The sequence below is a fragment of the Tachypleus tridentatus genome, chromosome 7 (genome assembly GCF_004210375.1).
Source record: "Tachypleus tridentatus isolate NWPU-2018 chromosome 7, ASM421037v1, whole genome shotgun sequence".
In the NCBI taxonomy this organism is placed as follows: domain Eukaryota; kingdom Metazoa; phylum Arthropoda; class Merostomata; order Xiphosura; family Limulidae; genus Tachypleus; species Tachypleus tridentatus.
In genome coordinates this window covers 185,622,973-185,640,831 of record NC_134831.1, presented here as the reverse complement: position 1 = coordinate 185,640,831, position 17,859 = coordinate 185,622,973, and the positions used below count along the sequence as shown (strand labels likewise).

The 17,859-nt window shown below is 33.1% G+C and overlaps 1 protein-coding gene across 1 annotated transcript in view; it reads left to right on the top strand.

The window, feature by feature from the left end:
• The window catches only part of LOC143257889 (spermine oxidase-like), a 71,654-nt gene that overhangs the window by 40,930 nt on the left and 12,865 nt on the right, over window positions 1-17,859 (top strand). The window contains exons 5-6 of the mRNA XM_076516914.1: window positions 327-465; window positions 12,878-12,990. Coding sequence (XP_076373029.1) covers window positions 327-465; window positions 12,878-12,990 — 252 coding nt within the window. The remainder of the gene's footprint in view (window positions 1-326; window positions 466-12,877; window positions 12,991-17,859) is intronic.

Genomic DNA, 17,859 nt, shown 5'->3' with positions numbered 1-17,859 from the left:
TTGACATGAATTTTTCTATTTACAGAGCTGTTCACTTGTTTCAGACAAGTGCTTTGCCATGAGCATTTTTCAAGGTTGAAGATATCATTATGTTTGCCAAGAATATTAATGAACATTAAAAACAAAATGAAATTACCAGTAGTATACAAAACATTTTAATGCAATTTTGTCACTTGTAGTGTTGAGTATTTTAGTGTAAAAAGTTATAAAGTGTACCTATTAAACAGAAGTGAAAATTGAGATGCATTACAGTAATATCTAGGGCTGTTGAATGTTGTTTCTTAGGCATCTAAAGTTTTTAACTTGGACATCATCTAAATTTGCAGGTCAAGTTGGCAGAAAAACCAATACATCTGTGGAGCTTATAGTTATCGATCAGTGACTTACACAAAGTTAGGCTTCACAACAAGTATTTTGGCTGAGCCATTGTACTGCAAGCTGTTGAACAAGGAAGTGCCAGAAAAGGTATGTTCAGAAAGTTCTATAAGTCTTTCATAGTCCAGCCAGCAACAAAGATAAAGAATCAGTAAAGCTGTTTAACCTTTTATGTTCAGATCTTAGGTTCTTGCTTATACAATCCTGTTTTGTGATAATGTAGGTTAAAGTGATTTGTATAATGCAAGTTTATTGTAAAGTAAGTATAATATGGTATCTGAAAATTGTATTCTCATAAGATAATTAAAAAAACTACCATTTTGTATTTCCAAATTGCAATGTAGAAATGTTTTTAATAATTTAATGTTTTCATTAACTTATAATTTGAAATTTCTGATGAGTTTTATTCATGTTTATATTTGTATTTTGCCCTTGATTGAATCCTATATTTATTAAACTATCACACAGCACTTTATTTGTTGAGTCTACTTTCCACTCTCTAAACCAGTCACATTATTCTTTGTACTAAATGAAGTATACTATCATTAAGTCATAAGATTGCCATCTTTCTTAAATTTTCTCACTTTTTATACACTGTGCATATATAACACAATGTAACAAAATTTTTACTTTTTCATGTTCCTGGTCAGAAAGTGTTATTTCTCAATTGCTTATGCCTACATTAAATGGAAAATATCTATTTTTCTCTTTAAACTTTGCTTTTGTGACCTGGGTAATGAAATTTTCAAACTTACCCATTTTTCAAAACATTCCAGGTAGATTCAGTGTTGAGTAGGTGATAGAGAATCTTCTTGAACTTACAAGAATTTTCAAGAACTTTCTTGAATGTTGTAGAACTTCTAAGAATTTTGAAGAACCTTTTAGAATTTTCTAGAACTTTCCATAGTAATATATATACAGGGGCTCACCACTCACCACTTCAGTTTAGTTCTAGCTGCCTAAGTGAACTCATAGACCTATCCAAGGAGGCTTTACCAAGTTTCCCTGTTATCTTTGCCTTTGGGACAGCAGGAACACTGCAGTGCACTACAACAGCACTAGCCACAACAGACTGAGTGTTCTTTGGGGAGGCACAATGCCAAGTGTAAGCCACTAGTGGATCTTTAGAAGGTGTTGTTCCTACCATTGTCCATAAAAATGGGTCTTATGAAACAATTTGTCACAGCTTTTGATAATGAGTCTGCAGCCTTCAAGTACTTACGAGACTTCTTCCCTAAGATGTCTGAGGCAAAGGTCAAAGCTGGTGTCTTTGTTGGATCACAAATAAAGAAGATCCTGGAGTGCACAATAGGAAGAAAAACAAGCTTGGGGCAGCTTTGTTGCAGTGATTTGGGGCTTCTTGGACAATGACAAGGCCAAAAATTATGTGGAACCAGTTAAGGCTCTGGTGAAGAACTATGGCAAAATGGGCTGCAGGATGTCCCTTGATAAATTCAAGGAGAACATAGAAACATACTCAGAGGAGCAAGGCAAGCACTTCCACCAAGCTATATTGGACTTTGAATGTTGTTATCAAGGAGCATATAATGAAAACATGATGGGAGACTATTTGGGGGCTGATAAGTGAAAGTGATTTACATTACAGTCACAAATCTCAAAGAACTACTCACTTCTAAACATTTTTGTATAACTTTAGTATAAATACATGTAAATCTTGATTCATATGTTGTTTTATTCAGACCTTATGTAAATGAAAATATGCAAATTTTCCCATTTTTATATAAAAAATAGGTTAATTTCTAAATTTCATTATCCAGGTCACAAAAGCAAAGTTTGAAGGGAATAGTGGCCATTTTTTGTACTTTTACAACATAAGCAATTAAGAAATAACATGTACTCTCCAGGAACAAAATTTTGTTACATAGTGTAATTTGATTGAGACCCTATATCTTCTGGTGCTGAAAATTTTCATTCTTCTCTTCTGCATATGTTTCTAGATACAGTGATTAATTAGAGATTTAGTTTATACTTTTCCATACCCACATGCTGTTACAGAAGGAAAATAAGTTAATTTCTATTCTGTATTTCTTATCATTAGCAGTTGGTCAGATGTGTTCCAGTGCCTTTTATATAGACTTTAATGACACAGTTGTAGGTAAAGTTCAGTCTTCTTCTGATTTAGTGATTTAGTTGAGTTGTTTTCTGTGTTAAAGTTATAGCCAAGCAGGTCATATTGTGCTTCCTTTGGATTTCATTTTGGGGTCTGGTTCTTTTGCACTTTCATTGATATCTAATAAAAAACATCTTTGGTGTGGAAAAGAAGAGCAGTAAAAGAAAGGGTTGAGTATTTAAAAGGAATAAGTCAAAATTAATGATCAAACTGATAGCTACACTGATAGTTTTGGTAAGAATTGTACAGCAAATATTCATTCATTTGTTAGCCAGGCTACATTGTGTAATCAACTTTGGGACATGATGGTGGGTGAAACAAAATACATGGCCTAGCTAACTATCTATTTTTTTTTGGTCACACTTCTTTTTCATGCCAAGTGTGTTTCTGATTACACATTATGACTTTTTTGTCAATACATAACAAAAAATTGCAGCAAGTAAGAAAGTGACACTTGATAGTAACCAACCTTATTTTACATAGCCAACCAGATTCTTTAAAATATATGATGAGAATATTTTGACTGTAAAACAGTTAATAATTTCCTTTGTAGTTACACCATGGAAACTATATTAACAGTTTATGTCATCTCCCACATGCATGTGGTACACCTGTTTCAAGCATTGTTACTTAAGCTTGTTGCTTAAGCTAATATTACATGATTCTAAATGCTCTTTAGTTATGAGAACTTCAGAAAATGTAGCACATTTGAGCTTAAAAGTTGATAATGAATAAGAACCATCTACTTGTATTATTCTTTTGAAAACTTGAGCTAGAAACTACTAATCTAGTTTGCTTGGTGTAACTAATACTACTTGTAACTGCATGTGCTTTTCACTCTATAATTTTGCCCCTCTAAGTCAGCCATCTTTAATATGAAGGACAAAAAACTATGGGGATGAAATGATACAACACCCAACAAACTGCAGAAAGTTCCAAAAAAGTGATGTGGAATCTTGATCCATTTTGACTGTTCAACTGCTGTCTTCCAACTATCATCGTGAGGGAACCCATTCTTTCTTACTTTATTTTTGAATGTCAGATCTCCTCTTCTGGGTTTGCTTATTTAACCTTCCCCTGTTGGCTTGTCATGTCCTGGGTGTTCTCGTTGTTGTTACAGATTTGTTATCTCATCCCAACAAGATTCTCTCCCCTAAGTGGTTCCTAGGTCTTTTTGTGGTTCTGGTCCCAGTGAGGTGTACCTCTACTGGTCAGATTTACCACCTTCATCAAGGCCATGCTCCTTTTGTTCTGACTTTCAGTTCCTTATTTGTTGGTTCTAGTGATGAATGTTTTCAGTCTAGATTGGACCAAGGGTAACAAGTATGTATGCCTTTTCTTCTGTCTGTTTTCTTCACTGAGTTTTTCTGTAATCCAGTTTATTTCATGTTGTGTCCTTGTTATTGTTCCATTATGTCTTGCACAGTTTTGTTCCTGCTATTTTGTTGCTTCAGCCATTTCTTCCATTGCCTCTTTTTCTATCCAGGCCCTTTTTCTTTGGATATTATTTATTGGTGTTTTATCCTGCATTACTCAAACTTTAGCTTCATGCATGACTTTTGTCTGGTCCCTTGTGAGACATTTTGGACTCCCCTCTTATATAGCAGCTCTTAGCATCCATTTGGTACACCCTTCGTTCTTCATGGTCTGTAAGAGACAATGGCACATTCTGTTATTTTCACATTTCTCACCATTCCATGTTTCACTTGACTGGGTGACAGTAACCTGTTTGTGTCAGCCGTATTCTCTTCTCTCCTTTTTATCCATTCCCACTGTGTTTTTCAATTCTCATCTCATATCCCCCTTGTTTTTGTATTTTTTGTCTCCTACATTCATTTTTGCTTTCTGTTCCTTTAAGAATAGAATTTTGATGTCATTTTCCATGCCCTTATTCAGCTTCTTGAAACCTTGGCAACCTTTCTTTATCCCATCTACTTCGTTTTTTGTTTTTTTTCCTACTATAGGCTGGTTGTGTTCACTTTCGATGTGTAATGTATCTGTTACACTGGAAGCTCCTGAGGGAATCATTATTTTCTTGCTGGTATTCTTTCTCTATAATTCTCATTTGTATTCCTGTTGTCATGGAAATTGTTATCTCTGTGCATCCTGTACTTTCTGATGTTAATCTGCACACACGTTTTCTTTCTTTGGTTCCATGTCCACCTTCTTTACACTGGAATCTATCTTTTACATGTGTTCTTTCCCCTGTGATCTCATCTTTTCCTATATCTGTATGGCTCTTTACTTACATTGCCTGTTGATGTAGATCTTTCAGGCTGGCAGGTGGCACACACTGCACACTTATATTGCACTTTATTTACATTTGGCTATATCCTCCCCCTTCTCTAGATACTGATTGCTGCCCATTGGCACATTACACACCTTGATTCAACTTTGAGTGGTTAAGTCTTCTTTTCCTTTATTTCCTTCTCTTACAGTGGCCCCGTGCTTTATATAGGATCCCATTCTGTAGCACTAGAAATCTTAAAAGCCATTTAGTATGGATTTCTGTGGTTGGTCCAGCTCCCATCCAAAATCAGACTCCTTGGGAACCAAAAGTCAGGAGGTGGTAAGATATAAGTACCCCAACCAAATAGTATTCCATTGCTAAAAGATTCATTTTCTCAGTATACTGCATCATAAGTATGTGTGTCTCAGACTGTATCAACCCATGGACTATCCTGAATTTACCCTGTCACCACAGGTTTCCTTTACTGCACATAACCCAAGTTTTTAGTGTCTTACATTCCAAATTTTTATTAAACCACTTTTTGTTTAAGTTATACCAATTAGTATAGCATAAAATCTTAACTAGTAATCCATATTTTAATAATATATAAGTTCTTAAGTTCTTAATTTTAGAAGATAATGCTAAAAAATCAATAATTTCCCCTAGTGTGACATATTTTCTCTAAGCATCTTTTATATATCTACCATCCTTCTAAAAGGTAAGAATTAGATGAAAATTAGTCACAATAAAATTGTCATTGCTCAGACAAACCATACTTTTTACAGCCTTCAGTTTTGTTTGGTTACAGAGCTATCAAATAGAAAATTAGTCACCTTGTGCTACACCCATGTGTCACATCTTCTCTTTCAGGACTCGTTAATTGCTCTCTATGCTTAACTGTGTATACCATACAACCAATAGAAAGCCAAGGTTTTCATCCATCATGTGATATATAATGTTGTCTTCTGAACAGATAACCATCAGTTTCACTCAAAGTACAAGCTCTTTTCCCATGGGAAAACTAATGACCAGCTTGGATGAATTTAGAATGACTCTTGTCACATTGTTAGAAAGCCATAAAATTTTTGATGGTTTGGGGAAATTGTCTGCTTTTTACTTTTTATTAGTCTATGTTTTTTGGTTCATTATTTAATTAGATAAAAATCATTTAGTGCATTACAACCATTAATATAAAAAAAGTAGGGTTAATAGCCAATGGCAGTCATCAGTAACAAAAAAAGAAGATTGGGTAAGTGCTTTACTTCTTGTTTTCATGTTCATTTATTATTATAAAATTAACTAACATGTAAAAAATAGGAATTTCTTTAGATTAGCTAAAACTGGATTAAGTAAAGTAAATAATAAGTGTTTTATAGAGAATGCATGCAAGCAGCTCATAGCAGCATATAGATAATGTAATTCGATAGCATGACTTGAGCTGCTTGTTCCCCAAATGATTTACAACTTATAATGGCATGGTTCAAAGGGCAACAAAATTTAATTATGAAAAGATGTATACTATTACATTAAAGCTACTTAGAATAAATAAATGTAGTTTCATGTTACAATTTGTAGTTTTCTAGAAAGAAAAAACATGTAATTCAGATTTATTTAGATTTTTTTTTTTCTTTTGGTAGTTATGAGGTTAATCAAATTAGTCAATCTGGTATAGATAAAGGGTAGAGAAAATAAATGATACAGTTTGAAGTGTTAATTAAACCAAATGTTTGAAATGTATTAATGAGATTTTAGAGATTACACAAGGGAAATTTCAGAGTTTTGAGATAAGGAAAAGTATTTTTAATCTCAACATGAAAAAATCACTTGGGATGTGGACTATTCAAAAACAAATTATCAATGTATTCATGAACAAATTTTTATTTTAGTTTATTAAAAATATTTAATTAAAAAATATGATTTTTGTATGTGAAAGACTTGCAATGTTATAAAGATATATACACACTATATTAAAAGTTAAAAGTATTAAACTTATAAAGACTTTAAACAAGTACAAACATGTCACATGGTTTGTCAAATTGAATGAGTCTATCTTGAGAGAGTTAAGCAGTGAAGGGATTGCTCTCACGATTCTAATCCTGTTTGCCTACATTGGATTTGGCTTGCTTTTAAAAATATGGTTCAAAATCACCAGTTACATTTTCTCCAGTGACACACTCCTCTGAACTCCCCACCATACTGTCCTTCTCTTATAGTGTAATATGTTTGCATGCACATGCTGACCTGGGTTTTTAGAATAGAAGTCCTCTTTCCTTTCTTATTTCTGGGCCTGAAGCATAGATAGTAGGGAATCTACTTCCACCATGGCCTGGACAATCCATTCTCGGTTCCACCTGGTTTTTGACTGGAGTTGACCCACCAGTTACTGTCTGCTGTATCCTAGCTACTCCACATCATTGGGCATGTTCAAGTTTCTCTTGGATGTGCTTTTTCTCTGCTTGTCTACCAGTGGCACAACAGTAAGTTTACATACTTGCAATACTAAAAAATTGTGATATTCAATTCCTCATGATGGCTTTGCTCCAAAATAGAAAAAGTTTTTTTTTTCTGCCTGTCTAGTGACAGATATCTTCAGAATGTTAGACCTCATACAGATGTGGTGCTGTATCTCATGGGTGTATTTCTCTCCACTCACACTTCCCAGTTCTACAGTATAGAGGCATAAGCTGTACTAGGAAGGTGTGCCACACTCCTATTTGTGGAAAAGCTTGTGTATGCTTATTTACATGCTACAATACAGCTGTAAAACATGCAAACATAAGATCGTGAGAAGCAAAAATATGCACATATTTTTTAGTTAATAGTTATTATTTAGGTAGTAGTTGTCAAGGAAATCTATTATGTTAGAGGAGGTAAGTATCTTTTGGAAATACATTTTCAGTGTTGGAAAATGTTAACATTAAAAACTGTTTAAATCTGACATATTTAGTTCTAAAGTTTATTGACTAAGCCATTTCTCAGAAACAGATATGACATTTTTTTAAACCTACATATACTTGATGATGAGAGACCCACTTGAAATAAAAATGTATCTCAGAATGGCTGGTATGGGTATTAACACTTTTATTGATAAGGAGAGAACTTTGTTTCGACCTTCCTAGGTCTTCTTCAGGTTAAGAAAGAGAGAGTTTGAATGTGACCATTAATGGACACGTTTTAGGGGTGAGAATACAAACAGGTATGGGATTGCAGACAGCATTGCAGGTGGATGTGAGATTACTAATTAGTATAGGTATAAAGGTGTTCCTTTATATTGGTTTAATTTTGGTTTTAGTTGCTGTATAAGCAGGGCTTCTTTGATTTTGCATTTGTTTATATTTGTTTCCATACTTGATATCTGGGTGTTTTCTATGGTTGCGTTGTGTTTATTTGATTTGCAGTGTTCAAAAACATATAGCTTAGTTAGAAAGTGAGATAAAATACAGTTATTTTATGTGTATCAGTATATTAATTTTTATGGAATTTTTAAAATGCGCCTTTGAAAATTAATTTGTTTTCCTCTTATATTTGAGAGGCTTAGAAAGAATGACACAAATACAAATTAATTTCATAACACCATAAGTACTAGAAATCATTATTTTTCAGTGTTTGATCTTTATTGTTCTATATTTTAAGAAAATTAAGAAAAAAAAATTAAGCAAGCATCAGTGAAAAATAATATTATATATACACACACGTTCTTATTGGATCAGCCCAGACTTTGCACTAAGCCTAATTATAAACATTTTCTTGTACGTTAACTATATTATATGATACTTATTACAACCACTACACTATAAACAAGCTGATAAATCCTCTCTCACTGGGTTCTTAGAGTCAGGATTATGTTAAACTATTTGCTTTTGATAGTGTTGTGTTACAGTGTCACATAAACAGTCTAATGGCAAGGGAAGTGATTCATTACTTTATATTCCAAGGTTTCTATTTTAGCCGCTAATATTAAAATAAACACAGGAAATATATTTGAAAAGATTATAAGTAAAAAACTCAAAGGAGAAGTACTTTGGAACTTCATGGTCAGTATTAAAAAAGATAAAGCTATACAGTACTAAGTTATTTCTCATTTTTCAACCTTTAAAGTTTCATGGTAGTTACAAGGTCGGTCAAGTTGACCAACCCAATATTGATTTGAGGAAAGAAAATAACTGATAAAATATAAAGTCAGACTAATATTGTTAGCTCGCAGACATAACTTGGGCATAAATACTTGTAGCTCATCTAATTTTGTGTGTTCAATAAACTTATACCATACACACACCACATTTTGCACAGAATTCTGAATTATAACTAATTTTTTTCATCAGTATTTAGTAAGTTCAATAGACTGAGCCTATGTGAATCTGTTTAATAAATCCATATCAAATTTACCTTTGCTGACTTGTATACTCATACTGAGAGCTTAGTATATTCTGTTTTCAAAAAATCATTTGATTAAAACAATCATTTTGTGATAACATTTGTGGTATTATTTTTATTTATATTAAAGAAAATGTTTTAAGAACATTTACTCAATTTGTATGTAATTATATTGTTAACTTGTAGACTCATATTTTCTTTCCTTTCTAAAACATAATTAGCATTTTGTTTTTGTATTTGTGAGATTCATAGTTAGGAAGGAGTCATACATTATCAATAATGTAGATTTCTCAGTTTTCACTCCTGTCACATCAAACAAAGAATTAATGTTTGTTTAAACTTTGAAAAACTATAAAAAGAAAACCAGATAATGGGAAAAAGTTCTATATTTTTGTGTTTCAACCTTTTTTACAGAGGTGTGTAGGTAAATAAATAACACAGCATTCATGAGGCTATTTGACAGTGAACTGGTTAAAACAGATTAATGGTTTTAACAAAAGTGTTAGTTTCAAGAATTAATAGCCAGTGCTCTATTATTAAAAACTCCTCATGACACCAAACATGCTCACCTTTTCAACCATGGGGGCATTATAATGTGATGCTCAATCCTACTATTCATTTGTTAAAGAATAGCTCAAGAATTGGCAGTGGGTGGTGATAACTAGCTGCCTTCCCTCTAGTCTTACACTGCTAAATTAGGGATGGCTAGCTCAGATAGCCCTCATGTAGCTTTGTGAGAAATTAAAAAACAAACCAGTTATTAACAAAGTGTGGTGATAAAATATTTTTTTTTATTTTCTTTTAACATTTAAATGAATTTTGCTTCTTTTATTTAAAACTTGGAATACATTCAAAATTGTTATTGAACTACTATTTTATGAATTTATGTCAATGAGTGTGGTATCAAATTGTAGATTATAATTCATATTTAACGTTATATGTGAGTTAATTTGTTAATTTAAAAGTAAATATTAAAAGAACACACCTAAATATAAATTTTTGTGAGTCACATGGTATTTTGAATGCAGCACTGGTTCAAATTGTGATGGTAGAATACAAAGTCAGTAGTTTTGTATGGATTAGAAAATCGATTTCCAATATTGATTATCTAGAATATAAAATAATAACCTCATATATTTTTGTTTTGCTGAGATATGGCTTGAGTACTGAATTGAACACATTGGCCCACTCACCTCTTTCCAATTTTGGAAATAGTCCCTTATATACACTTAAATATGTGACATGTAAATAACCAATTGCCAGCTTAGAATATACCTATAGTAGTTTTCTAAGCCATTTTAATCTGTTAAAAGGCTACCACGTTCTTTCAAACAAAGATTTCAAGGAGGTATGTTGTGTTTTAGTCTGCTTGAAGTTTCATTCTTTTTAAAATCTAAATACAACTTAGTTATTAAGTTTGAAAAATTATAATGGCATCCTAGGGTATTGATATGATAATTTATGATTATTTGGTTGTTAAACTATATATGCAAAACTTTAAAAAAAATATTTTGTTTCATATCCTCCATACGCAAAATTTTAAAAAAGCTTAGCAACCTATATCTAGCAGCAACTGAGTTCAAAGGTCATCTCTAGAAGAGATAATTGTTTGCTTTACTTCTTTACTTATTGTTCTGTATTCTAATAAAAATAAGTTTAATAACTAACTTATTTTTAAACAGTAATAATCTATATACTTATATAATGTATAATAATTGAAATGTGACTATATATTACATAATACTAGCCCACTAAAACACAGCCAAGACAGGGTTATTTTTGTAAAGACCAAATATCAGTTTTATATTATTGGATGTGGTAACATGAGTGCACATGCACTACGTCAATGCATATTATGCAATGTTAGCCAGGAATGACTGGAAAGTCAGTATAATAAAAAATAAATATAAATATATAAAGTTATGAGGCTCAAGCTACTTCGACTAAACATTTGTATTTTTGTGTTATAATATGTAGTCATTCTAGCATGAAAAAAGGCATAATTTATATTTGTTTCCTAATTTTTGCTGTGGTGATTACTAAGTAAGTCAAATTGACAGACCCACACATAGTTAGGCTAGAGAAAATAACAAAATATAAAGTCTTACTGAAAACAAACACTTGAAATGTATTTAGGAGATTTTAGAGATTACACAAATAATACCTGAGATTTTTGGGAAAAAAAGTTTTTTAATTGCAACATTAAATCACTTTGCTCTTGGACTCTTAACAAAACAGACTTGGTATTTTCACAGACAAAACTTTGGTAAACATACTTCATTAAAAAAATCAGATTTTGTGGTTACAAAATACTTGTAATCTTGCCAAAAATGTACCAAATTTTGTGAAGATACACATATTGCATCAAACATTATAGTATAAATAATTAACGTGTGCAAATATATATACAAACTTGTGTATATTATACCATCATTTCTAAAGATGATTTAGGATTTTTATGAGAAATGTTATGTCATTTAAAAAGAAAAACATAACTATGAGATGATTGAATTTGTTTAAACAATTATTATTTTAATCAGAAACCTAGAGGCATTGTTAAGATAAATCAGAATCATGATATCAGTGAAGACTGAGTAATGTATTTAAGTTTGAAGAATTGCAGCTTGATTCCAGGTCACATGATATAATTTATTCTTTACAAATGTATACATATATAAAAACATAACTTTTGGAGAACATTGTAGTGTTTTGCAGCATTTGCCTAAAGTTTGCGTGTGGATGTTTCTCTCTCTAAATTACTGAGCCCAAATTGTCAAAAAATTGTGAAAGATGGTAGTGAAAATTTCAACCCAGTCAACATACATTTCATGACTATTGCATTATTTTATTCTTATAATATTATAATTCTTACTGTTATAATAGTAAGAGTACTAGTCACTGTTTAATGTTTTTCTAGTTCATAAACAATGTCACAAAGTAATGTTTATTTTTGTCAACAAAATCTTTGTAGTTCTGGTAGTTTTGTGAAAGTTTGTAGGGGGAAGAATCCAAAAAATAGAATCAGTTCTATTTGGAACTTTATATCACGTTCATTGCATATATGGAACATTTCTGTGTGCAACAATTTAGGGTTAAAAAGTGAATTAATTTTAAATTGTTGTTACCATAAATATCTGTCATATTAAACAAGGGATAGTTAAAAATAGCTGAAAATAGGAAGACTATCTTGTATAAAAATAACTGATTAATTGAATGTAATCAGTTAGTGAACCTGAAGAATAAATGGTAAACAAACTTCACTAGTTACCCATTAATTTGATGTCAGTTTCAACAGAGCATTCTCAAATTCCACATGTTGATGAAGTACACTATCAGTTAATTAATTTACTGTTGATTGTAAATTTTAAATTATTTAGTTAAATTATTAACTCTGAGGGTCAAACATGGATTAACATTACTACTACTACTGCTATACCAAAGCACGGCATGGCCAGGTGGTTAAGGCATTCAACTTGTAATCTGAGGTTTGCGGGTTCAAATCCCCATCACACCAAACATGCTCGACCTTTCAGATGTGGGGTCATTATAATCTGGCAGTCAATCCAATTATTCATTGGCAAAAGTGTAGCCAAAGAGTTGGCAGTGGGTGGTGCTGCTAAATTAGGGGAGGCTAGCACAGATAGCCCTCGTGTAGCTCTGTACAAAATTCAGAAACCAAACCAAAACCATTGCTATACCATTTTAAATGAATGATTGTTATGTACCACAATATATTGCTGTAATTAGTATGTATTTTGTATTTTTAGTGGCCAGTGGTATTGTTTGCTGGAGAAGCTACTGACCAAGATTTCTTTTCCTCTGCTCATGGAGGTCTGAGGTCAGGATTGAGAGAAGCTGATCGTTTGCTTTTGTTAAAGAGGTATTTCATCTTATGTTGAAAATGAAAATTGAGTGAATTTATTTTTACTGTGTTCTTAGTCACTATTGTAACTTCAAGAAAATTGGGAGTAGATCAGATAGACCACACTAATCATTAACAAAAAGTGACAATCACATTGGCCCAGATGATCAGGTGGTTAGGACACTTGAAGGTTTGAATCTGCCATTACACCAAACATGCTAACCCTTTCAACTATGGAGGCATTACGTAATGGTCACTCCCACTATTTGTTAATAAAAGAGTAGCCCAAGAGCTGGCAGTGAGTGGTGATGACTAGCTACCTTCCCTCTAGTCTTACACTGCTAACTTAGGGATGGCTAGTGTAACAGGAATATATAAATGAAACAAGGCCCATAGTGTATTCTGTCAGCATATTTCTTGAAGTTGCTGTAAGAGACTGTGGTTCTTTGTCAGCTATTGACCCACATTTACTTTTGATTCTGTGTCTAGTTTCAATTCTAACTTTTGTCTGTGACTTACTAATTCACTAACACTGGAATGAATTTTAAACATTTATTTCAGGGTACAGATAATTATTCTCTGCTTATTTATTAATATCTCACATTCAGTAACAAACTGCTCATTTTCAATTAAGATGTTTTTAGGAATCAGTTATCATGTTAATATATAAAATTGGATGTTACATATTTTCAAATCTTCTGTAAAATATCATCAGAACTATAAGATGTAAATATGGAAAGATTCTTTTGGGCCATATAACAATTTTAAGTTTAAGAACTAAATGTAATTGTGATAAAACATTTAATAGCTTAATACATTTGGCATCTCTACAACATTATCATTCAATAATTTTTAACATAATTTTTATTTTCTGAAGTAAAGTCTGTTTTCAGTATTTCATATTGTAATAACAGATTAATTGCTTTTTCTGTCAGTAACTGATTAATGGGCTTATATTCAAATTGTCAGACTTATTTCTAAGTACAGGAGGTATTTTCCTCTTTGGAGTTTAAATTCCTGCTGTGAACAAAATATGGCTGAAAAACTTTTAATTGCCCTTATTTGTTTCCAATAGGGTACATTGCCACAACTCATATATATATATATATATATATATATATACATGTCACAAGCCTTCTCTCTCCCATCCATTGTAATTAACTGATTCCAGTGCATCTCTCATGCAAATTATTGCACGTCAGCCCTCCACCAATAAAAGTGCAACATACTCTCAGGATGCATGTAACTCCTTCTGTTCAGTTCTACTAAACTACCACTTCTTACTTGGCAGTATGTTTGTTTAAACATTTTTTTTCTTTTGATGCTTTTCGTGTGAATTGTAATTGAATAGTTTAATTTCTGAAGTGGGATTTCTTCATTATTATTTTTGTCTTTACACTGAATAAATTATTTAACTTAATTTTCTTGTCCTCATTTTTTCTTGCACTTGCGTATTTTATATTAAACACTTTGGTTTAATTTATGTATTTCTACAATGAATTCTGAGGTTCATACAGTGTTACCTTTAGTAGCTGCTCCTGGAGGTAACTGTAAGTAGCTTTTAATCAAGTTAGAGAAATTATTACTGCAACCTATTCAAAATCTTGTCCATTTGGGTGTTTTCCTTTTTCTGCACACATCTCAATCAGGCCAGCCCTTTTCTTTTTTGACAATGGTCGATGGGTTTTTAAGTTTCATTACAGCTCACAAAGTTTTGTTGCCTTTGGGAATGTGGTCTTCCATGATAACCATTATCACCTTGGATAAGACTCGTATGCAGGCTCTTTCTTGGGCTTTCCATGACCATTGGAATTTTACATGGATACTTTGTCATCTCCTGTTACCCTTCCTTTTTACCCTTGTCATCAATCAGCATTGTCATTGGAAGATGTCCGACCTTCTTATCCTCTTTTGCTTTTCCACATTTCATGGACAAATCCCTTCAGGTATAAGGTATGTAGATTTATCACCTGGAACATTCAGGGATTTTTGGTCTGTGGCCAAGAGGTCTTATCCTCTTTTAGTCCTGGAGCTTCTTTCTGCAGGTTGTGTTATGGTTCATACTATCCACCTAGCCAGAAGTCGTCTGGTAATGATCCAATCCAGCTTTTTTTTTTATGGTTGCTTATCTCCATCACTAGAGCAGCACTCTTTCTTAATTCTTCTGTATTTATACCTGGAATCTTCTTTTTGAGCTCACACTCTCAGTATTCCTATCATTGCCTGTCATCTTCTGGGTGGTTTTGCTCTTATGGATCAGATTCCTGTCCAGACAACATTTATCCAACAGAGTGGTCTCTTGATCCCTTTGATTTTCCACTAGCTTTGACTTCAGTGGGGTACTCTTCACAATAAGGTTTTTCTTTGTCCCTTGCTCATAAATTGGCTTGGTTTTGGTCTCTGGTTTCTTGTCTTTTTGCTCTAGCTATTGATGTTTTTTGCCAAGATTGGGCTTATATATTTATTTATCCTCCCATTTTCCTTTTTCTATAGGTGGTTTTGTTCACCCTTGACTCACTGTGTTTAGTCTTTATAATAGCTTTTTTCTGGCTGTCTCAGATGTGGATTCTGCAGCTTTTCCAGTTCTAACTTCCTTCTCCATTACCTTTCCTCTGTCTCCATCCCTACTTTTCCACCCTTAGTAACTGGTGTTTCATCCATACCTTCCTATCTTCTTTCTTCACACCTAGTTTTATTCTAGTCCTTCTCAAGGTGATGTGGTTTCTCTCAATGATTAGCCTCTTTTCTGGCTTGTTTCATTTGCTCTTTCTTTCTAAATGGAAGTTTTGAAACACAAATGTAATATTTCTGTTGTTAGTTTCTCTATCCAGGATTTTACCTTGATCAACTCACTGTTCTTCATCATGTAGATTTCCTCTTGAAGTTTAGAATGGAGAGTCTTCTATTTCCTGAGTTTTAGGTTTTCAGATGGTACTATTCCACACTATTCATTTTTCCTAATCCTGCAGGTGTTGTACTCTTTACCTGTTGATATTTTGTTTCTACATTTGTTATCCACCTCAGCAGACCGCTCTTCCTGATAGAGATTAATGTGGTGCTGCACTGCCTCACTTTGTTTAAGTTCAAGCCTCTCTTCCAGTATTCCTTGTTTCATTTTTCCCTTTTGTTTTCCTTCTTTCCTCTGTTTACAAGTTGATGCTGGTGGTCTGTTTATTTGCCACCTATGTTTTACATACTCTTTATCCTTTTACATATTTTCTGGATTGTTTTTGTTCCCTGACTCTTCAGCAGCTTATGAAGGTAACTTTGTTTAGCTACTTTCCCTTCTTTCCTCACCATGATCCAGATAGATTTGACATCCTGTATGTGCTCTTCTTTGTTATATTGCCTGCACAGCTTCCTTCTGTGGTGTCAATTCTTGCCTCTCTTTTTTTTTTTTTTCTTGGCAACTGTTCTCTGTTTGTGTTCTTCCTTCTTTGCCAGTTGGTTTTTGGCTTCTTTCTCTTTATCATCTTCCTCCTGTACTTTGTTCCCAGTGTCTTCTAATTTGATACCTTACCTTTTCATTGGCATTTCCTCTCTGTTGTTGGAGATACTTTTTCAGTTGGGCATGTGGGCTACTCAGAATATGTTCATCTCTCACTGTTTGCATGGGATCATGGTTTTCTTCCTCTTCAAGTTATCTTCTCTTGCCTGCAGCCATTCTAGAATATCAGAATTCAATGAGACTTTGACTGGGTAAGCTGTTTTCCTTATTTTTAATTTTCAGTAACCCTTTTTCCTTTTATTAATTTTCATCATTTGGATCTCACTCTATGGCAAGTTGTGCTTGATCAGATGTTCTTTAACTGTTCAGATCTGCAGTGCTAAGCCATGTTAACTTGCATATTATAATTCCATGGCCATGTAGTTCACATTACAGAGATGGGATGTTCCACAAGATAACTTGTAGGCTTATCTTTATAACAGAATTGTTTCATAAGTTTTCCTGTTTTGGACCATACTTACCTATGGACTACATGGGTAAAGCAGAAGGTGATATTTGCCCATAGCTGCCATATCATATAATGAAAAACTTGGTATGGTCTGCTTTTGTAATTAGTGTTTCATTGTCACCTGTTGTACTGTCTTAGGTGTTGTAATTCCTTCAGACTTTCCACTGTGTTGTAGCCCTCTTTCTTCTAGTGGAGTTTGACAGTCCTTAATATTTTTCAGTTTCATGCCACTGGTGTGGTGTATCATGGAGGCATCCTCCTGATTGGCTTAACAAAATACAGAAATGATTATTAAACCATTTGGTTTAGAGTAGGGTGGTGGTGTTCTGCTGATGTATATGATGTGGTGTCCTCTAATATGAAACATACAAACAAATGGGAGTGAGACATCAAAATTTTGGTTTACCCCATCAATTGGGATTCCTCATCCTTATCCCAAGGTAGATTTTAGTTCCCAGTGTCTGGCTTTTGGATTTAGAGTTGAACCAATCAATATAATTGCTCACAAATGTATCAAAGATGTCTAGATTCCTTCTTCATTTATACTCCATCAGTGTTGTGGGTCATGGTGGAGGTAATTGCAGATTGTTGCAGTTCTTTTCTTTATGCTATCCCTCAATGTTTATTATTCTGAGAATGCACTTGGTTCCCATCAATTTCAATTTTGAGAGAGACAGTTTTCATTATGCAAACATCTTTTTGATACTGAATGTCAGGTTCTCAGATCAATCTATCAGTTTATCCTATTCACATGTGCCCCATTCATGAGTTGGGAGTTACTAGATTCCCTCTAGTCTCATAAACATGAGGTGAAGGTGGTATGATATTCTTTCCTTCCCCCACATGGTTGTCAGTTCTCAGTGGCCTGGGTTTTGTATTGTAGTTAGCTTGCTGGTGGTATAATTCTCTTTCTTTCCCCCACATGAATTTT